Genomic DNA, 22,289 nt, shown 5'->3' on the forward strand with positions numbered 1-22,289 from the left:
CCCACGCATGGGCCTCAGTCAGGAGCACAGAAAGGACCCCTGGCCCCTTCCCCAGGTGGCAGAGCCTGCGCATGGCCTGGTCAGCGGAGGGACGTGGTCAATGCTGGGACCTGGGCTCTGGGCCCACGCGGAGGCCCGACTGCCCCGGAAATGGCCAACAATGTCCCCGCGGTCCTGGATGCCACAACCTGTCATGAGGTTCGCAGAAGGGGGTGACCCGATGGGGTGGCCAGGGGCTCCCGGTCCAGATGAGGAAGCTGAGGCTGGGTGGCAGGTGGCAGCCCCACCGTGCACGGGCCCCACATACACTGGGCAGCTGTGTCTGCCACGTGTGGGCCCAGCGCAGTGGCGAGGAAGCTTCCTTCTCACTCGCGGGCTCGCTGCAGGACAGCCAGGAAGGCAGCCCAGGAGGGGGTGCCTATGACATATTTGAGACTGACCTGAGGCAGCATGACAAGTTTAACTTTCCACACCAGAACGGCTCAGTCACCCTCAACATGGTTTCCAGTACTATCCCCCACCCACCCGAGTGGCTCCAGCCGGCAGCCAGAGATAGAAACTTAGAGGTGTGTCTCCCACCTAACAGAGGCTTCCTCTCCCGGCCATTCAGACATGTGCCTGCCAGCTTACATGTCCATCACGGTGTGACCCTCGACCTGGTGCCTGGGGTTCACCCACCAAGCAGACCTCCTGTGGACCCGACAAACGTGTTGGCCCCAGGGTCCCTGCACTCCCTGCTTGTGCCCCCGACCTCCAAGTGCTTGTGGGCACCAGGCCTGCCACACGCCCGCCAAGGTCTGTAAGTACTAGAAGATCTTCAGCTTCCACACTGTGGTTGTATCACGGAAACCCTGCCTGCCCCAGTTCCACCCCTAACGACGAGGCCGGCCCTCAGGGACCCACATGGGTGGATGGATCCCTTGGTCTCTGGCCACAGCCTCCCGACTGCTGAGACCGGAGCTGCCAGCTGGGTGGGTGGTTTCATTTTAAATGCCCACTCCTGCCCCTGGGCTCCCACTCCCTGACTGTGCTCCCTGGACTGTGCTCCCTGGACTGTGCTCCCTGGGCTCACAGGCTGGGCCCCTCTGCCCTCCACTGGCGCTTGCTCCTCCCAAGCCAGGTGACCTGACCAGAGGCCAGTAGGGCCACCTCTCTGGCCTCAGCTTCCTTGCAGCTCTAAGGCAAAGGCAAGGACCATGCACACGCCTGTCGAGGGAAGAAAACGAGAAAATGGATATGAAAGTTCTCCTCCTCCTCCTGAATCAGTCATGAGGGAAACAGCTATTTTAAGGCATAAAGGTGCAGCCTGGGTGACCCAGAGAGATGGGCCTGGCAAATTCCCACCGCCTTTTGGCCCATTTAGGAGCACGTGGTAACCACTCCTTCCTAAGCAGACTCTGCACCGAGGCCCCCACGCAGGGTTTCTTTGGTCCTGCAGTGGTGGCGGAGGTGAATCCAAAGCAGAGGGCGAGGCACAGAGGAACCTGAGTGTGCCGGTGGGGCTGGCCCCGGTGCAGCTCCACCCCTCTGCCCCCGAGTGCAGCTTCACCCCTCTTCCCCCGAGTGTGCCAGCGGGGCTGGCCCGGTGCAGCTCCATCCCTCTGTCCCCGAGTGCAGCTTCACCCCTCTGCCCCCGAGTGTGCCGGCGGGGCTGGCCCGGTGCAGCTCCACCCCTCTGCCCCCGAGTGTGTGCCGGCGGGGCTGGCCCGGTGTGGCTTCACCCCTCTGCCCCTAGAGCCTGGAGCAGAACCAGCCCTGGAAGAATCAGCTTCCCCACAGCAGGGAGAGCAGGATCCCCCTTTCCCGACCATTTAGGAACCTCCAGCTGCTGTGTACACAGGGCTCCTCCGGGTTCTCTAATCAGTGCTGCCATCCCCCTCCCAACGCTGGCCTGGTGGGAGGTGATCTGTTTAATCCTCAGCATCTCTGCCTCCCTCCAAAGCCACTGTAGTCAGACCCAGCACAGCCTGGAGCCCCCGAGACTCTCCAGCCCTGACCCTCCCAGAGAAAAGGCAGCTGCTAAGCGGGGCCCCTCAGTGTGGCAGGCAAGTGGAGGAGGCCTGGGGAACTGCCAGCAGTGCTGGCGGGGGAGCTTCCTCCCACCATCTGGCCAGGGCACGGGGCAGCCTCCTTGGGACCGAGGCAGCTTCTACTGAGGACTGTGGTGCAGCAGCTGCTCTCGGAGGCCCCCACGGGAAGCTACACAGCAGGTCCAAGAGATCCACATGATTCAGGAGATGCCCCTTGCTTTAAAATGTAGGTTTTATTATCACACAGGTGGGTGAGATCAGGAGATGCCTGCCATTGATGAGACCGTTCGTTACAGTTACCAACAGGAGGAGGGGCATGCCACACCGTGGGGCCACACAGCAAAGACCAGGGTCTCGGAGGCAGACGACGTGAAGGGGAAACACAGGCAGAGCCTTAGCGGAGGGTTCCTCGGGAAAAGCGGGGAAAAGCGGGGAAAGGCGGGGAAAGCCAGGTGAGCAGGTTTGAGACTGGCCTGTGGGAATACAGCCCTGCCCTGGTTGTCTGGGGTCAGGCCCTGAGGTGATTCATGCAGGGGATGGGGGCTGAAGCCTGGGAAAGCATAGAGGAGACGGCTGGGGGTGAGCTGGGGGTTGCATTTGAAAGGCAACCAAAGGCAAGTGTTTCTGATCTCTAGGAAGTGGCTGGCCCAGGAGGGGCAGTCTCTCCAGGGTCAGCAAGGCCCTGACATTAAAGCGTTGGAAATACACAGTTCATACATGTGCAATGCATGCACACACACATACATACCACATACACACATGCACAGAGGCATGCACACACACGCAACACACAGACATGCAGGCACACACATGTTCATGTACACAGGTATGCACACACACAGAGGAGCGGGCACGCTGGGTGGACACTTGGGCGGAGACCAGGCTGCAGTGCCGGGGTGACTGTCCAGCCCTGTCGGGTCCCCAGTGCTCCTGAAACCCTCGCCCTGGGCCAGGCTGGACATGCAGGGCCAAGCACTCCCCATCAGAGGTCCAAGGGAGGAAGATCACACTGCACTTCACCATTTAAACCCCAAAGCCAGACAGGGTCTGCAGTGGCCAGTACTGCACTCCACAATCCTGAGAGCCACAGGCTGGAACCCTCAGGATGCTGGTGGGTATTTTATAGATGGTGTGAGGGCTCAGGACAAGAGCACTGTGTGCGCTGAGCCTCCCCACAGCCTGTCCTGGGGCCCTCAGTCCAGCCGGCAGATTCCTTTGGTCCCCACAGGAGAGCAGGTCAGCTCAACCCAGTAAACATTCTCCGGACCCAGCACCAGCAAACGGTCCTCCCCAAGCTGGGGGAGCCCATCTCACACACACAATCACAGAATCACAGTAAAGTCAGCAAAAACCCAAACAAAGCCTGTATCAAACCATCTTAGTCCCAACTAATGGAGTCCAGAAACGCCATTGCTCCAAAGTCCCCAGGGGCACCGCACACTCCCTGCCAGATGGGGGTCGCTCCATGCCACGCACTTGGCCGCCGCAGAGGGCTCCTGCTGCCCTGAGCGGGGTGGCCAGGCAGTGGGCTGGTGAGGAAACCAGAGCCTGTGCTGCTGGAAAATGAAAGGCATCTGGGAGAAACCCAGGCCCAGCCGCCCGCAGTGACTGCAGCAGCCCCTGCCCCAGGAGCCCGGCAGCAGGCCAGCAGATGCTGCTGGACATCGTCAACTTTTAGCGGCCACTGATGGCTCCCTTTCAGCCAGGCTTCCCGGACACTAGGGGGCTGTCATGTGAGGGGCCACTCACGGCACATAGACCCGGGTTCCCCAGGTCCCAAGCCCAGGATCCAGGCCTGGACATCTCAGGAGCAGGGTCTGGACAGCGAGGACCGGAACGCATCACTCGCCATGGGAACACACGTCACAGATAAGCAACCCCCAGCACACCCAGCTTCCAATCGATGTCAGCATCCGCTGGCTGTGAACATGAGGAAGAAACGGAGCTGCCTGTCAGGCTGAGGTCACCCAGGCTGCCTTCCGGTGGAGCTGCCATCCTGGTGGCCTGGAGAGCACGAGGCCCCCCCCAAAGAAGACCCCCAGGGAAGCCCCCCCAGGGCAGAGCCTGGGCTACAGGCAGTGCTGACTCGAGCCGCCCGGGTGGTGGCCTGAAACCCATGACTCCAAGCTGGCAACTGAGTTTCATCCCAGAACCCAGACACCTCCAAGCTCTTCTCGGCCAGTGCTGCTCTCCACCTGCAGCGAGCCCCCCTGATGGATGAGGAACCCTCAGAACCAGCTCCTCCCGGCGTGGACTCAGAGGCCACAGGCTCAGCCACGGTGTCACAGTCACACATGGCAGGGTGGTCCTACAGCAGCCGCTGGCGGGTTGCCATAGCGACCACAGGCACTGTCTTCTCGCTGAGACGGCACAGGGGGCCCAGGTAAGGTGGAATCCAGAGGCCACGTACACAGGCCCCGCATGGGGGCATGGAGCTGGGGAGCCCGGCCAGGCAGACCTTCTTCACCCACAAACATGCTCATCCTCTTCTTGCCTCTCTGTTGGGTCCATCTGAGATGTGGGGTCACTGCAAGGACAGGCGGTTCCTCGGGGTGGGTGGGGGCTGTGGTGAAGGCCTTTTGACCTGTTTTCTTAGTTCTTTCCCCACAGCCTGGGAAACGCGGACGCCGTGTGCCTGTGCTTCTCTCTCTCTCTCTCGGACAGGGGGATGGCCTGGGGTGAGGGGTGCGCAGGGCAGGGCGAGGAGCCCAGCCAGCCAGGGGGGTTAGAGAGGAGAGGGCAGAGACCCACTTAGGGTCAAGGGGCGGGGCTGCACCCAACTGTGCCCACTGCCCAACAGCCAGCCGTGCCACCGAGAAATCCATCTGGGCAAGGGGCTCTCGAACCCCCAAAGGGGCACCACACCCCTAGAGACACGCCTCTGCCTCCTGATAGCTGTGCCCATCAGACACCGTCAAGCTGGCGTCCTGGTGCTCCCTGCAGCATTCTGGCCGAGTGGAAATCCGGCCTCTGCCCCTATAGAAGTCAACGGGAACACATGATCTCCTAGCACTTAGCACCTCACACCCCAAACACTCCTAGTTAAGTGAGGGCCTGGCTGTTATTCCCAGGAGCACCAGCCACAGCTTGGCAAAGCCAAACCCGACCCTCCACCCACACCTGCTGCCCAGGCTGGGTGCAAGAGCCACACGCCCAGCCCACCCAACTCCTCCAGCCAGAAGCACAGCCGTGGCTCCAAAGAGGCATCCAAAGAGGACGCTGACTGCCCCTTTGACAGCTGCGGGAAGGCAGGGCTCAGGGCCAGGCAGCGGCTCAACGACAAGGTCGACAATTTAACACCGGGAAAAGTTAGAAAATAAAGTCTGTTAGTCACGGCAGCAAAAAGTTCCACGTAACAACATGACATAGAATAACCCATAGGAACGACGTATCATCAACGGAGCAAAATGTGAAGAATCAAGATGAAAAAGCAGACGCCTATTTGGGTAAAAGACACTAGACCCCTAGATGGGTAAGATCTCAACTTTGCTCTCAATTAATCTGAAAACGTAATTCCTACCCAAATCCCAGCGGGGTTACTTTCGACCTTGACAAGACGTATTCAGAAGTCCATGTGGAAAAATAAACACGAAGGAAGAGCCAGCATTTTTGGCAGAGTGTAGAAGAGGCGCCGGAACACTGCGGACTCGCTGGTCAGCACACCCTTCATTCAGGGGACAGAGCGGGAAGCCCAGAGAGAGGCCTGCACCCTCGACGGGGGGTCCACAAGCAGCTCCAGACCTCAAGCCCGCCAACTTAAAAGTGCTGAATTCCAGCCACGAGCAGCGGCTCACACCTGCAATCCCAGCACTTTGGGAGGCTGAGGTGGGCAGATCTCTGGAGGTCACGAGTTTGAGACCAGCCTGGAGAACATAGCGAAACCCTGTCTCTACTAAAAATACAAAAAAAATTAGCTGAGCATGGTGGCACACGCCTGTAGTCCCGGCTACTCAGGAGGCTGAGGCATGAGAATCACTTGAACCTGGGAGGTGGATGTCGCAGTGAGCCGAGATCACGCCACTGCACTTTAGCCTAGGTGACACAGTGAGACCCTGACTGAAACAAAAAAAAAAAGGTTGAATTCCAGATGGACTCCATTCTCCCCAGAACAGAACGTTTCTTGCCCTGATCGTGAATGAGGCAGTGCTGGGTGCAGACAGCCTTCAAGCATGTATGGGGGCCAGGGGCTAGTGTCCTCTGAGAGGGGCCATGAGCTGGGAGCTGCTGGGAGGAGGGCAGCTGAAGGCACCCAGGACACGGGACGAGTAGGGGGAGTGCAGCAGGAGGACGGAAGGGCACGGGTGGTGAAGGGGCTCCGACGGCACCAGTAAACTCTGCGTTGTTGACTGTTTGGAGCAGAAACCACTGGAAAACAGCACCTGAGGTGGGGGGGCTCTTTCCGAACTCCCCTCATCTGCCTAAAGACAGACCCTCCAAGAGGAACTGCCAGCACAGCCCCCCTGCAGTTCCAGCGGCCCGGGAAGAGGGACCCTCCCCCAGGAGAGGGGCCAGGATCCACCCCCGCCTCAGGCTCAGTCACAAACCATCCCAGCCCCCGCTACTTCTCCCAGGGCCCTGTAGTCTCCCCAGAAGCTGTGTGCCCCCCATGCGGCCCCCCGCGCCCCCTTCTCCCAGCCTGCACATCAGCCCTTGGGGCCCACCACTGTTTTGGGTGTTTTCTTTTTCCCCCATGATGCCCTGCACACGTAACACTAATAATAAATTCATATGCTTTTCCTCCTGCCCCTGTGCCTACTGTCAGCACGTTTCACAGACGCGGCTCTCAGCCTCAGAAGGCAGCCAGAGGGGTGGCTCCTCCATGGCACGTTTGGTTCGGGAAACCTGGGCCCAAAGAACAGGAAAACGCTGTACCCCCACCCAGGGGAACCACAGACCGGAAAGGTCAATGGCTTTTAAGAGATGCGTGTCCAGAGATGGGGCCCACCTTACAGGCCAGAGGGGCCGGGGCTCGGCATGGGCTTGGGGTTCATGCCCAGCCCAACCTGCACTGGTCTGCACCCCCCAGCCAAGCCTGGTCCCAGAGAGACCCTGGGGCAGCGACCTCCCCTCATCCCTGGGGCAGCTGCATCCAAGCCACCCACCCACCAGCTCACAGGAGGATGCAGGAATGGGGCTGCCCCCATCTGTGGCTCCTGGGATCATGGCCCTCAGCCTGAGATATCCACAGCCCAAGGCTGGAATGCGATGTCCTGGATTCTGAACAAGCACAATTAGGCAGCGCTGGGGAGGCGGCGAGCCTCTCAGACACCGCGGCCTCTGGAACCCCGGCTGGACGCTGAGGAGGCAGCAGGCTTCTAATCACACTGAGCAGCCTGGGGGCGAGGCGGGGGTGGAGAGTGGGCTGGACGGAAGTCTATGCCGGGTAAGGGGGCAGGCAGGGGCGGAGGGCAGGCTGGACGAATGTCCATGGCAGGGAGAAACAGATTTTCTCCAAGTCTAGATTCCTCCCTGCTAAGTGGTTAGTCCTGGAATTAACTACGGCCACCACTTTCAGCCGGACAGAACCGGGGGCACCATGTACTTCATGCCTCAGAGCTGTCTTCAAAACAGTGAAAATGGTAAATTTTGTTATGTGTAATTCACTGTAATTTTTTAAAAACTGAAAACAAAAACAAAAGCCAAGGGCCAGGTCTAGATAATCCATTTCTGAGAGCGGCGGCCCCGAGGGTGGAGCCATGGCCCTGGTGGTAGAGCAGCTGCACCAGGGCCATTTGGCAGGACCCGACTCTACCCGGTCAGACTCTAAATGCTGCGCCGCCCTGAACGGGTGGGCTCCGGTGCTCTGCCAGGGGATCCCACCCCTCAACCCGGAGCCATTTTCACAGGTGGCTCAAACACTGGCAGGGCTTGGGCACAGCTGAGCCTGGGCCCACCACCACCTGCAGGGAAACAGGGGTGGCTGGGGCCCCTGCTGCTGCAGCCCCTCTGAACTGAGGCCACATGTGAGCAGACGCAGCTACAGCCCAACCACATGCAGAGCCGCCCTTCTCAGCCCTCATCCTTCCTGCCATGGGGTAATTGCCTTGGCCAGTGAAAGAGCTGGAAGGACCCCTCCAGGTCAGTGACAGGCCTCACCTCACTCTCCCCTCGGTGCCAGGCACCCATCAACAAGCGCCGCACAGAACCCCTGCAGGCCTGATGAGGAGGCCTAACTGTGAGCCGGAAGGAACCCTCCAGGTGCACGACTACCCCGCATCTGAACACGGCACCCAGCAGCTCGCTCCTGTTCCCCGCATTCCACAGCCGCCCATTTCTGGGCCAGCTGGCTTTTCCGAGCCTCTTAAGGACTGGTCCAAGGAGCAGAACCCTGGCGGTCTACAGATGGTGGCAGGGCTGAGGCTGCCCACCTGTGCTCATGAGAAGGAGGGGACCATCCCCAGGCAGGGGTGCAGGGCCAGCAGAGGCGGGGGCAACAGGGGCAATGGGGAGACGCGGGGGGCCCCAGGAAACAGCACCTCCACCCACCAGCCTCGCTCCCCAGGGCAGGTCTCTGCCCCTCAGATGCCCTCGGCCTGGCCCTCTCCAGACATGCTGGCCGGGCCCAGGCTTCCCAACCTCCCTCCTTGAACCTGATTTCTGGATGCCTGGTGACTCCCAGGGTCCCCCTAAGCCACCTCTCCTGAACCTGGTCACAGCTGCCGTCCTCCGCTGCCAGAGGGGAGCAGTCCCCCAAAACTCCATCCTGCCTGCCCCTCGTGCACCCGCTGTGGGCCTGGGAAACAGAACTTAGGCTCAGCTGGGAGGACAGGAGGGTCTGAGTCAGTCCCAACAGCCCTGAGCGTCTCTGACGAACTCCGCCAGCTTCAGCACCTCACCTCGATGGTCAACCGGCCTCACCAGCAACAAAACGGTGCAGGTCCACGGGCACCTCCCAACATGCAGGGACTCAAAAGCACTCTCTTCTTGGTGCACGGGAGCTTTCTCAACACACTGCGCAAAGGGGCTCATTTGCTCTGACTTTTCATCATCCCAGGCCTCAAGTAACCCAGTGGAGCCATCGTTTGCTATACAATGAAATGGAGGTAATTAATCGCATTCAAATACCCTACGTATTATGCTCCGGTAGCACGGCAATCGCTTTAAAAAGGGCTTATGGGGCTTAAATAGACACAGTGTCCAGGCAGCTGTACAACCAGGAGCAGGAGGGAGGCAGCACCCATCTGCTAAGCCTCCCGGGACAGCTGAAAAGAACTGTCCATTCAGAAGTGATTCATCCACAACAGAGCTGCGCGCAGAAGCCGGAGGGCTAATTCCAACCTTTTCCGAGTGCTCGTTAAGCCTCTTTGAGTTATAATTACCCCCAATCTCTAGATATTACAAGGCGGCAATCAGGAAGTTAGATCTGGTCAAGAGAAAACAAAAGGAGAGTAAAGGAACGGGCTCCGTCCAGGCCGGCAAACAGGCCTATCTGGAGGACAGCAGCAGGGCGCTCTGGACGGAGCTGGAGACAGGGATAAGGATGAGGACAAGGACCAGCTGAGGATGCACGCTCAGCACCCACCCTCCATCCTGTCCCCTGTAGGTCCTGAGGAGCAGCCGCAGGCACAGCCTGGCCTCTAGGCTCCAGTTCAGCCAAAGCTGCGATTTTGTCCTCCTGGTGGCTCCTGGATGCTGCGGAGTTGGTGACACCATGGGGCCCAGTCTGATGGCGGCACAGCCAGCTGCCTCCGTGGCAGGAGTGCCCACGTCCTCCCTAAAAGACCTGGAGCCTCTGCCCGGGTAAGGCTGCTTCTCCCGAGGAGGATGGGAGTAGGTGGGCTCAGGGGACAGCATGTCCGACTCCACGGTTCTGCCCCTGCCCCCTCAGCCCAGTCCCCAACCCAGGCCCTGCCTTACCTTGCCAAAGCTGCCCTTCCCAATGGCCCGAAGGATCTGGAAGTGGTCGAAGTTCACTGCAGGATAAAACAGAGGGACACCTGGTGAGGTGGCAGCAAGGCCCCACATGGCACAAGGCCCCACCCCAGAGCAGCTCCCCCACCTCAACATCCCCCACCCCGACACTGCCCAGGGCCCCTCATCCTAGAAGAGGGTCGCCGTGGGGCGGGCCAAACTCTCGCTCCTGTGCGAGGCAGGAGGGGGCTGAGCCCCGGTCAGTGAAGACATGGGCCTTGGGTCTTGCACATCCTACTCCCAGGATTGCTATGGGATTAGGCATGTGCTCAGCCACAGCATGGATGGGGCAAGAATGAACCACACACACCTGAGTCCCAGACTCGACTGGGCTGTCTTCCCAGGCACCAGCCACCCCCACTGAAAGCTGCTCCATCCAGTGAAGACCCCCAGACAGGCAGGCCTGGGGTTTTGGGGGAAGCCACGCACACATGAGCGTGGCTCCCCTCCACCCTGCTCCGCGTCTCCAGAGGACACGGGTGTCGGCCCTGCTGGCACTCGCTGGGCAAGCCTGGGGGAGTCTGCAAACGGCCCCAGGATGAACAATGAGAGGCGGCTCAGGGCTGTGGCTATGTCCACCACGACCTGTGTAGCCTGGGAGCGCCTGCGCCCAGCATGAGAGCCTTCCGCAAGCCTGTGCGAAGCTGCAGAAGGCACCGTTTCCCACACCTGCAAGTCCCTCCGGGAGAAGGACGGCTCCCCTAATTGTCACTCGTGAGACCTGTCCGTGTGCCCTATCCACACCAAGGAAAGGGATTCTGATGGGCTTTCCAGACCGTCTGCACTTGCCTTTCAAACCCAGGACATTCTCCGTACACATAAGACGGGGGTCCCACAATGTCACCCCCTGGCCTCCAGGACGAGCCCCTCCAGATGACTCCCAAGCCAGCAGCTGCCTCCACTTGTGTCCCCAGGCCTGTCCCCAATTCTGCACCCCTAAGTCCGTGTCCCCAGGTCTGCACCCCTCAGTGTGCCGTATCCATGAAGGGCCAGCACTGTGCCCTGAAGCCAGGTTTAGGACACCCGCTGGTTCATGACATTTCACCTATTTACCCACTTTTACCCCAGCCTCATGTTCACTTATTCTCTGGGGAATTCGACAGCTGGAACAACCCCCCACACACATGGTTATTCTAAAGGCAGGGAAGACACAGCCAAGGCCAGAGGCAGACCCGGGGAGACAGCAGGGTAGGTACTGACCCCTCCTGGGAGGCACGGCCTGGAGTCTCATCTCATCTCCACTGCTCCCTGGGGTACCCTGTGCCGTCTGGTGAGGCAAGTGCTTTAGGCACTCAGTGTGTGGAGGAGGAGACAGAACAGTTTCTAGACGAAAGGTTTCTTCGCATTTTCCTCTGAACTGGAAAATGCCCACTCCCTTCCCAGGGCACCCCAGGATAGCACCAGGTTTCAGCATAGACGCAGCAGGCAAAGTGTCCATCCTCATGGGCCCTGGGGACAGAGTCACACACCCAGAGTTCTTTCAGCCTGAGCTACGGGTGCCGTGACAAGGACCCACGGAGGCTTCAGGGCTCTGAGCACAGGGCAGAGCTGGCCTGAAGGCGCAGGGTGGCATCCTGGGGAGAGGACGCCTGTGCTGGGCCCTCCAGGACAAGTGGGCATCAGCTGGGGGAAGGGAGGGGGTGCCTAGGTGAGGGGCCAGCCTGGGCACAGGCAGGAAAAGGACCCCAAGGGTATGGACAGACCCACAAGCTGGTCCTGGGTGAAGTGGGCGGGCAGTCAGCAGAGCACCTGGGGGTGAGGAAGGGGCTGTGACCTGTGGCCTTGGTCTCCTCTGCACAAGTCGGCAGTGGGGCTTGACTCGCAGAGGTGGGGAGAGCGGTTTGATTTGAGCACCTTAGAAAGGCACTCCCCACTGCAAGTGGCCAGAGGGGCACTGACTGGCACAGGAGGTTGGGACCAAGTTGACGGAGGGGGTGGGGCTTCAAGGGGTGAGAGAAGAGGCTGCCGGGCATCAGAGCTGGGCACTGGGCAGAAAGGCCACAGAGGACGGGCCGTGCTGCACAGACAAGACCCGTGGCCGACACCCACAAGCTGACACAGCCCCCACGAGCCCCCGTTCCAGGCGGCAGCTGCCCCACCCTGCATCCTAGCCTCCTTCCTCAAGAAAACCTATGCACGCCCAAACAGAGATTATGTCATCGAGGCAGAGGCTGCTCCAGCACCAGCAAAGCCACTCCAAGGCAGCCCGGGCCGCGGCCGCACAGGCAGGGAGTAGCTGCCGCCATGTGGCGTCACCCAACGTCACCAGATGTTAAAGGAAAGTCAGCTGTGAACCAGCACGTGGGACAGATGGGCTGAACTGGTGGAGGGAGGAGAGTGAGAGGGCAGCTGGGCCGTGGCAGGGGAGATGGGGACACCAACGCCATCCAGCAGCCAACCCCAACAGGACAGACCTCGGAGTCTGCGGGGCCTGCCCTGCAGTGGGGAGGGGACAGGGTGTCAGGGCGAGGCCCAGGGCTGAGCTGGCCGCCTACAGCTTGGGGAGATGAACTCCGCTGGGCAGCTCTGGGTCCAAGGACCCTCTGTCCACCTAGGCTCCACCCAGGCCCAGGTTGCCACTGCCCAGAGACCCCTGTGCTCCTTGCAGCGGCCAGTAGAGGCAGAAGAGCCACAGCGGGCACAGGAGCCCGTGGTCGGCACAGCCTTGGCCATTCCCAACAGAGCTGAGGACGAGGGTGGTGGTCCACGCCCACGTGCATGCCTAGGACGGCCACATGGCACCTACTGTGCCAGGCCCCTGACCCTGGCACTTGGCACATGGGTACCTGGAGTCCAGTCCTGCACTGCCCTGGGAAACAAAGCCAGCGTCTTCCTGTCCATGGGCACGTGCTCTGGCGGCCTCCCCCAGGACCCCAAGCAGCCCGCACAGCACAGAGCCCTAAGCCTCTGGCCCCCAAGCTGTGAACCAGCAAGGGAGTCCAGCCACCATCACCTCCACTTTAGAGAATAAACACAAGTTCCCAAGGTAAGTCCCTCCCGGAGAGGAAAAGGATGGGAAACAAAATCTATTAAATAACAAGTCAGAAGCATAAGGGAGTCACGGCAATTGTGTCACCTGCGCCCTGCACACCTGCAAAGCCTCCCGACGGTGTGACGGAGGCAGCGGCTCCGGCAGAGGCTCCCAGCTAGGAGGCAGCAGCAAGGCGCGTGCGTGCCGGGGCGGGGCTGTGGCGGCAGGGCGTGCAGGGGGCGGGGCGTGCAGGGGGCGGGCGTGCAGGGGGCGGGGCGTGCAGGGGGCGGGGCGTGCAGGGGGCGGGGCGTGCAGGGGGCGGAGCGTGCAGGGGGCGGGGCTATGGGGGTCAGGGCGTGTCAGGGGCAGGGCCGTGGGGTTGCGGGAGTGCTGGGAGTGGGGCTGAGGGTGGGGCTGTGGGGTTAGGGGCATGCGGCCCCCACTTTGCAGTGCCTGTGATTTGAACACAACTGTCCCTGCTTCCTAAGACTGACCAGGAAGGCAGCCACAGGGACACCAAGGACACCAAGTCCGAGACAGCCATGCAGATGCTGCTCAGGGAAGGTGCAGGCAGGGCAGGAATCCTGGATGTGGCTCCAGGATGCCGTGCAAGCAGCAGAGTGGACACCTGTGGGCTTGGGCAGGGCTCACTGCACCAGCACCCCTGAGAAGCCCCGAGCCAAGTGGTCCCTGCCGGCCATGTCCACAGGGATCTCTGCTCAAGGACCTGTTGGCCCAGACCCCGCAAGGTGAGTCAGGGGCACTGGCAGGGGGCTGACCGGCATCGTGGCTGTCCTCTGGATGACCGTGGCTCCACCCTGATGCCCAGCTCCTGCTGCCCCCAGGTGCCCACCTGGCCTTGCCACTGTGCACAGCAGCCCTCATGCCCTCCCGACCCCAGCCCCAAAGGCTCCAAACCAGTGGAACTGGAGACCCAGTGGCTGTTTCAGGCTCCTGTCCCCAGCTCCTGCCATTAGCAACCCATGAGGGTCTCCGCACTGCCCCAGGCTGGGCCAGGACCTCCCATGACCACTGGCCCTGCCCCACGCAAGCCCAGGCTCAGCCCCATTCCCGGCTCCCAAAGGAGAGGTGAGCTCTCATTCCAGCACTCAGCGGAGGAGATAAGGAGAAGGAAGTCCACCGGCCGGAATCTGTCAAAACAGCTCCCTGTGGGCTTTGAGGGGAGCAATATGTAATCAGCCTGGTGTCCCAAGAGTGGTCCTGCAACCACCACAGTCACCAGGAGCCGGTGTCTATGGAGTCCATCAAAGTCCTCTCATGAGAGTTCCCAGAGCTCCCTGCACGCTGGCTCCGCACCGGGGGAGGGAAGGGGCTGAGGCCGCAGAGCCCAGGGTGGCACTGGCAGAGGGGACAGCACCCTGAGGGCAGGTGTGTGTGAGGCGCCCGGGACAGGTCACTGCAGAGAGGAGCCCCACCCCGAAGGCAGGTGTGTGTGAAGCGCACAGGACAGGTCACTGCAGAGAGGAGAGGGCAGGTGTGTGTGAGGCGCACGGGACAGGTCACTGCAGAGAGGAGAGGGCAGGTGTGTGTGAGGCGCCCGGGACAGGTCACTGCAGAGAGGGGCCCCGCCCCGAGGCAGGTGGGTGTGAGGTACCCGGGACAGGTCACTGCAGAGAGGGGCCCCGCCCCGAGGCAGGTGGGTGTGAGGTACCCGGGACAGGTCACTGCAGAGAGGGGCCCCGCCCCTAGGGCAGGTGTGTGTGAGGTGCTCGGGACAGGTCATTGCAGAGAGGAGACCTGGGCAAGTGTTCCTGAACCTTCCAGGTCTCTGCCTGGCCTTCCATCAGCAGCACGGAAGTCGGAGACCGTTCTAGGCAAAGGTCAACGTCTGGTCCCCAGAGAGGAGGAAAGTTCCAAGCTGGGCAAGAGGCCAACGCTGCACTCAGAGCCCCCAAAACCAATCCCTGCCTCATGGTGGGCTCCGTGCAGGCCACCTCCATGCCCACTTCCTTGGGGCCTCAGTTTCCTCCTCTGCCAGTGGGAGGGTACAGTGGGGGTCTGCATAGCAGAGGCCTGGGTGGGGCCTATGGAGCATTACGGGAGCCAGGGATGTCCCAGCAGGACCCCACCATCCCTGGGGTCACCCCCAAGGGGCCCTGAGCCCCAGGCCCCACACATCTGCCTCCTGTCTGCCACAGGACCGGCCTGGGGGTCTGGGAGCCACCACGTGGTCACCCAACAGCAGGGTTGACCCCAGCTACTGGGTCCCCAGGCCATGAATCTGCTCCCAGGCCCTACCCAGTTTCCCCTAGTCCCAAGTCCGCTCTCATGGGGGCCCGTGGAAGGGGCAGAGGCCAGGCCCCTGCAATGGGAGGAGAGGGAGCAGAGGGATGGGTCTGCGTGGTGGTGCCATGGGCAGCCCTGGTCACCGAGGAAGCTGGACAGGCTCCCAGAAGGAGTGGGTGTGCAAAGGGTTGGGGTCATGTCACTTGATCTGGGCCTCAGAGGGGAGTGGGCATGGTCCCTTCCTTATACACAGAGCCTATTGTGAACGGCCGAGGAGCCCTGTGGCCCTGGGAAGGGGGGGCATAGGAGCCCCCACACCATCTCTTTACCCCACCTCGCCCCACACTCAGCCCCTGAGGACTTGGGTGAGCACCCCAAGAGGGTGGTGGGTGCCCACCTCAGATTGACTCTGGCTTCTGGGGGTTGAGCCCTGAATGCAAACCCTCCACTACCCACCACAGGCAGGTCAACACCCTATGCCTCCTGGGGCCTCCGACCCTCCACTACTCACCACAGGCAGGTCAATGCCCTATGCCTCCTGGGGCCTCCGACCCTCCACTACCCACCACAGGCAGGTCGATGCCCTATGCCTCCTGGGGCCTCTGACCCACGCCTCCCCCTCACATCCCCATCTCATCCTGCTGGGCCACTCAGGGCTGGACCTTGGCACTGTCTGATCAGAAGTCTCTGGCCAAGAACCCGCTAGGGACATGGGGGCCTGTTAACCAGCCAAGGTCAGAGGTCACCACATGAACCGCTGGCCAGGCCCATTCCAGACCCAGGAAGGAGGGAGATAACCTCCTGGAGTGAACTCTTCAGTGTGGGGGAAACACTCAACAAGCCCACAGTGTGGCGCCAGGTGCCAGGGAAGGGGCTAAAGCAGGAAAGGGGGAGGGGGCTGCCATCCTACAAGGCCATCGGGAGACATTTCTGAAGGGGACATTTGGCAAAGAAGTGTGGGCATGGGTCGTGATTACGGGGACCAAGACTGGTCTGTCACGCTCCTCGGCGTGATTTACGCAGTGCAGCGATGCTATCAGCGCATCCTTCACCCGTGCTGTCCACCTCTCAAATTAAGACGCAGGTAAAAGGAGAAGCAGACACAGCTCCCCACAATCCCATCTCACAGCTAGGGGGCTCCTTCCCAGGAACCAGGACACATCTGCCTGAAGGAAGCACTTCTGTACTTGTGTGCACCCAACGGCGGGCGTGGGATGGACGGAGCGGCTCAGAGCTCCAGGCCCACCAGCACCTGCCCTCATTGTGCAGCTTGGCCAAAGGGCCACAGACACAGTCTTCCCAGTACAGCAAATGCATTCGAATCAAGGGTCTTTAAAATATTTATTCTTCAAGGAAGGCTTTTATTTTTTTGGCGTTGGCAACTGAGAGCAGGTCCTATGAGAATCGCCATCTGAATCCCGCTAAGTGACCCGCGCGTGGGGCCGTCTCCTCCCAGGTCACTCTGGATTCTGCATCCACACAGGTGGGTTGAGAAACCAACACCAGCCTCCCACACCTCCCACGGTGTCCGGCAGCCTCTCCAGGTCCTCCCCAAGGGCTGCTAGCTGGGGTCTCAGTCCCTGAACCAGGCCCCACAGTCAGAGATAGGTTCTCTTGAGACTTGTCAGCGCTAAGCCCAGCACCCAGACAGCAGGGACGTTCGTCCTCCCTAACGCAGCATTTCCCTGTTCTCAGAGAGTTTTGCCACCATCTCCAGGCTTACCAGGAGCAACAAAATAACCAAAGAAAAGGCAAGGAGCTTTTCCGGAAAGCAGCACTCCAACGCAATTGTTTCTGGTTTCTGGGTTGCCAGCACAGGTGGCCCAACCACATGTCTGCCTGGAAGGTCCTGCCGGGCCTGGGAACTGGAACCGGGCAAAAGGAAGCTGGAGGGAGCAGAGGGAGCTGGAGGGAGCCGAGGGAGCTGGAGGGAGTCGAGGGAGCCTGGGGAGCCGAGGGAGCTGGAGGGAGCCGAGGGAGCAGAGGGAGCTGGAGGGAGCTGGAGGGAGCCGAGGGAGCTGGAGGGAGCCGAGGGAGCCGAGGGAGCTGGAGGGAGCTGGAGGGAGCTGGAGAGAGCTGGAGGGAGCTGGAGGGAGTCGAGGGAGCTGGAGGGAGTCGAGGGAGCTGGAGGGAGTCGAGGGAGCTGGAGGGAGCTGGAGGGAGTCGAGGGAGCTGGAGGGAGTCGAGGGAGCTGAGGGAGCTGGAGGGAGCTGGAGGGAGCCGGAGGGAGTCGAGGGAGCTGGAGGGAGTCGAGGGAGCTGGAGGGAGTCGAGGGAGCTGGAGGGAGCTGGAGGGAGCTGGAGGGAGCCGAGGGAGCTGGAGGGAGCCGAGGGAGCTGGAGGGAGTCGAGGGAGCTAGAGGGAGTCGAGGGAGCCTGCGGAGCTGAGGGAGCCAAAGGAGCCGGAGGGAGCTGGAGGGAGTCGAGGGAGCCTGCAGAGCTGAGGGAGCTGAGGGAGCCGCCCCTCCACAGCACATCTAAGGCCAAACACCGGCTCGAGGTGAGAGATGGCCAAGACGTCACCTCTGGCATGGCTACCACCAAGTCCAAGGCAAAAGCGTTAGGTAACATTTCAACACTTTTCCCCAAGAATAAAAAATGATCTGCCCTCCCGTGTGCCTGGCTAGAACCTTCCTCCCGCCCTGCAGGGACCCGCCTCTGCGTCTAGCACTCGGCTGAGTGGCTGGCCCACGTGGGCATAGAAAGAGCACTTCCAATAACAAACCATGTTAGGAAAGCCCGAAGCCTCAGTGGGGTTTCAGGTTAAAACCTAGTCTTTTCAGGCAGGGCGCGGTGGCTCATGCCTGTAATCCCAGCACTTAGGGAGGCCGAGGCAGGTGGATCACGAGGTCAGGAGATCGAGACCATCCTTGCCAACATGGTGAAACCCTGTCTCTACTAAAAATACAAAAAATTAGCCAGGCATAGTGGCGGGCGCCTGTAATCCCAGCTACTCAGGAGGCTGAGGCAGGAGAATGGCATGAACCCAGGAGGCAGAGGTTGCAGTGAGCTGAGATCGCACCTCTGCACTCCAGCCTGGGCAAAAAGGGCGAAACTCCATCAGGGGAAAAAAAACAAACAAACAAAAATAGCCTTTTCATAAGCCAGGGCTTGTATCAAAACTGGTAAGAAAATGCTCCCAATGAGGACAGCAAAAGAAGAGAGGAGAGTAAAATAAGCCTGCCGCAGGGTGCTGGGAATCAGCACTATGTCACCCCGGCACAATGCGTGCACCCTCCACGAAGGCTGCCCCCAGACCTGGGAGCCCAGGAGAGTAAAATAAGCCTGCCGCAGGGTGCCGGGAGTCAGCACTATGTCACCCCAGCACAATGCGTGCACCCCACGTGAAGGCTGTCTCAAGAGCTGGAGAATCAGCTCTGCTCCTGACACCCCAGGTCCCCTCTTGATGTCTTTGGAGGCCTGGGAAGTGGGTGCTGGACAGTTTCAGAGCTGCCACGTGGTGGATGAGCTGCCCACAGCTGCAGGCGTGTCCCAGGCCTGGAACGCTTCCCTTCACAGCCCACCCCACCCGCTCATCCGGAAGAGGCCCCCACCTCCAAGTGTCCTCAGGCAGAACCAGCCCGTTCACCCATGGGAGGATTGCACAGCAGAAGTGGGCACTACTGTGAGAGCTGTCACAAAGATCAAATGTCACACGTGGTTGAAACACATGCAGAAGTTGATTAAAATGCCGTCTCGTCTCCTATGACCTGGGAAGTGCTTATGATGAGGAAAATCATCCCCCAGGACTCTGAGACGCAGGCCCCGCAGAGCTTGTGCAGCCTCTGGGGATGTCTGGCCCACACGGGGCTCCTGACTTAGGAAACACCGGGCCAGGTGGAAGAGTTGGAACTGGCCCGATAGCTCCTCCTGGCAATGGGTGCCCCCCACTCCCACTCCTCAGGTGCCCTGGCCCGCTAGGTCAACAGGAACCACAGGAGTCACCAGACATCACCTCACAGACCCCTCACCCTCTTGCCATGGCCTGCGGGAACAAAGACCCACCACGCTGACGGGCAGGGTTGACGCAGATGGGGACAAGACAGGTGGGGGCTAGAGACGGGCATGAGAGCCGCTGGGCAGGGGTGAGGAGGCTCCCGAGTTACAGCGGAGAACATAGAGCAGAAGCGTCCAGCCACAGCAGCACCCAGGAGAGGAGCAGGGGGCCCTGCAGGAAGCAGGTCCCTCAGCCCTTGCTGAGCCCCACGCGGTTTCCTGCACCACTGAGGATGTGTTGAAACCCCAGGGCAGGAAGGTCAGAGATCAGGAGAGGGGATGAGGGTGTGGGTGCTGGCCTCTGACCCTGGACTCCTCAGTCCAGAGGGGGCCTGGAGCCTCGAGGTCATGCCTGGGTGCCAGCACCATGGCCCAGCATTACGTGCGCTGCCCACGCATCTCCGAGGGCCCAGCTGGCCACCTTCTCCTTCTCCACCGTCCCCTCACCTAGGGACAGACCCTCGTGACCAGCAGCCTGCAGCCTCTGCACACCCTGGAGCCCTGGTGTCCAGCTTGGACTTGCCCGGGTGGCTTGGCGGCTTCCCGGCATCCCTGGGCAGCTCCGGGACAGGGCTCTGTCCTCAGCTGGCACCACCACCCTTCCAGCCTCGGGGAGCCAACTGGGGTCTTACTCTGGGAACATACCCTGTGTCCCAGGCTCCATCTTGGCAGCGATGCCCTCACCCTGTCTTTTCTGTGAAACAGACACAGCCAGGATGTGGCAGCAGCCCAGAGCTGAGTCCTGTGGGGCCCCTGGGCTCCAAAACAATCGTGGCTTCTCCTGCCCAGGTACACACCCAGAGCCCGGGGTCCTGGTGCCTACACCTCCAGCAGGACCTTGTTGGCGGCAGCATTCTTGCCATCTCCCTCCCCCACCTTAATTGCAGTGAAAGCTTCCACCCATAAAACAGGCTCAGTGGCAGCTTCCCGGGCCAGCACTGTGGATCCTGGTCCTGTCTGGTCTGAAATTGTCTGGAATCATGTTCCGGTGTTTAATATCGACATCCTCAGACAACACGGGGATCTGCCATAAATGAGTGATTAGGGCAACCGCCTGATCAATACAGTATCTCCGGGTGGCAGAGGCTCAGGCCTGAGACCGCAGTGCCTGAGACCGCAGGAGTCGCCTGTGGCAGCAGGGACCTGAGCTCCTCCAGCTCCCCCAACCGCTGGAGAGGTGGGCAGCGGCACCTCCCCCCAGGCTGCCTAGAGGGGTCCTACTGTCCAAGGCCCAGCCCCACCCACCCCTGCCTCTCACTGCGCAGGGCCCAGCACCCCAGGACCACCCACAGGGGCAGACCTGGAGGACTCCAAGGCCGCCTGGCCCTGCAGCAGCTGAGAAGCCTGCTCCTGGGGCTGCCCGTCCAGAGGCACAGATGCTCGGGGACCCCGGAGCTGCAATGGAGACAGCCCTGACTCGGGGTGGGGCTTGGGGCTCCTCCTGAGTCCTGAACCCTGAGGCAGGTGTGCCTAGCCAGTGGGGGGGACGCTGGCCACAGCAGCAGCAGCACTGGATGAGGGGGAGCGAGCCCAGTGGGATCCCAGGGCTGGGGATCAAAGCAGAACAGCCCAGGAAGGAGCCCTGGCCAGGAGCAGATGGATGGGCAGGGCCCTGTGTCCTGGGGTATGGCTGCACCAAGGGCCACACTCAGGGCTCACTGTGGGGCCAGCTGGGGGCTGCCCATGAGGCTGGGTCCTCAAGGGGGGTGAGGCCTGTGGATACAGGACATCCCCTGAAAGACCCCAGAGGTCAGTGTGTTCAGAGGCCAGCACGAGATGGGTAGGTGTGTGGATGGGCCAAGGCTGGAAAAAGCCCTGTCCACGTATCTGTCCTTCCATCCTCCCATCTGCAGCCCCTGGGGTCCTGCACAGCCCTCCCACACCCGTGCCACTGTCTCCCACAGAGGGAGACGGAGGGGCTCCTAGGAAGAGGTGGCTCCTGGCAGCCACAGGCCCCTAGGCCAGCGGGCTGTGGTCATTCAGGGTGCCTGAGAGCTCCCAGGGAGTGGGGCAGAGCTGGAGGAGGAGTGACTCAGAGCAGGGAGGGAGCACCACACCCCCCAGCCAAAGAGATGGGCGGGGCGGAGCTGCGAAGGAGTGGGTGGCAGGATGCTGCCTGTTCTGGCACAGAAAGCTACATCACCCCTGTCTACCCCATCTGGTGCCCACCCCCTGCTGCCGGCCCCCTGCCCTGCCCTCTCTCTGCCTCTGTCCCCAGGGGCGCCCACTGTGAGCCAATGATGGCAATCCCAGGCCTGACACCCCCACAATCCTCCCAACCCCCACCCTCTACCAGGCCCCTCTGCAGACACTAGGAGGGGGCCCCAGAACCAAACAACCCCCAGGGGACCCATCAGCTGCCCTGGGCTGGGGGCTTCTCTACACCTGCAGGTGGGACTCAGGGCTCTCGAGCCTCCACTGTGCAGCCTGCCTGAGGCCCAAAGGAGGCCGCGGCCCAGCAGGCCCCTGAAAGCCACAGGCCTTGACATGGGCTGCAAAGGCCAGCAAGGCTCCCCTCAGTGCACGGACTCCACCTGCCCCGGGAAATCGGTCAGGACGAAGGGCTCCATGTCCCAAGTGCCCTCACTGTCCCTGTCCTTGTCACCCCATCACACACACGTGCTGATGAATGCCGGCTGAGTGGCCCCCCAGGACCTCCCCGGGAGCAACAGCAAGTGTCCCAGCCCCAGGACATCGGCCCTGACCTGACCTAGAGAGGGGGGCAGCTGCCTCTCCTGGATCTGCACTGGACAGGCGAGAGGGCCCAGCTGCCAAGGCTGGGCAGGTGTCTGCCGGGCACAGCGGGAGCTTTGCTCCAAGGTGGCATGAGCTCCAGTCTGATTTTCACACACATTAGCACTTGGTAGAGTGGAAAGCACCTTTCCCCAAACCGTCAACAGCACTCAAAGAGTTCCTCACAGCCTCCTTTTCCTAAAATGGAAAGCGTGGCCCTGGCCGCCCCCCATCACCCCCCACGGGGCCCTTCCAGGGCTCTTTGCAAAGGACAGGTGGAGCCCGTGTCATCCTCAGGACGGGTCCAGTGCGCTCTCCTGGGTGCCTAGGCCAGCGCGTTCTCCTGGGAGGACAGGTCCAACGCGCTCTCCTGGGTGGCTGGGCCAGCGCGCAGGCCTTCCTC

General features: G+C 61.3%; 1 protein-coding gene across 8 annotated transcripts in view; it reads right to left on the reverse strand.

The window, feature by feature from the left end:
* STK32C (serine/threonine kinase 32C) overlaps positions 1 to 22,289 on the reverse strand; it is a 127,437-nt gene that overhangs the window by 28,809 nt on the left and 76,339 nt on the right. For all 8 annotated transcript variants that reach the window (XM_057299019.1, XM_008969326.5, XM_063607613.1 and 5 more), the window contains one exon: positions 9,888 to 9,943. In XM_057299019.1, the coding sequence (XP_057155002.1) occupies positions 9,888 to 9,943 (56 nt within the window). The remainder of the gene's footprint in view (positions 1 to 9,887; positions 9,944 to 22,289) is intronic.

Source organism: Pan paniscus, chromosome 8 (assembly GCF_029289425.2).
Source record: "Pan paniscus chromosome 8, NHGRI_mPanPan1-v2.0_pri, whole genome shotgun sequence".
NCBI classification, from domain to species: Eukaryota; Metazoa; Chordata; class Mammalia; order Primates; family Hominidae; genus Pan; species Pan paniscus.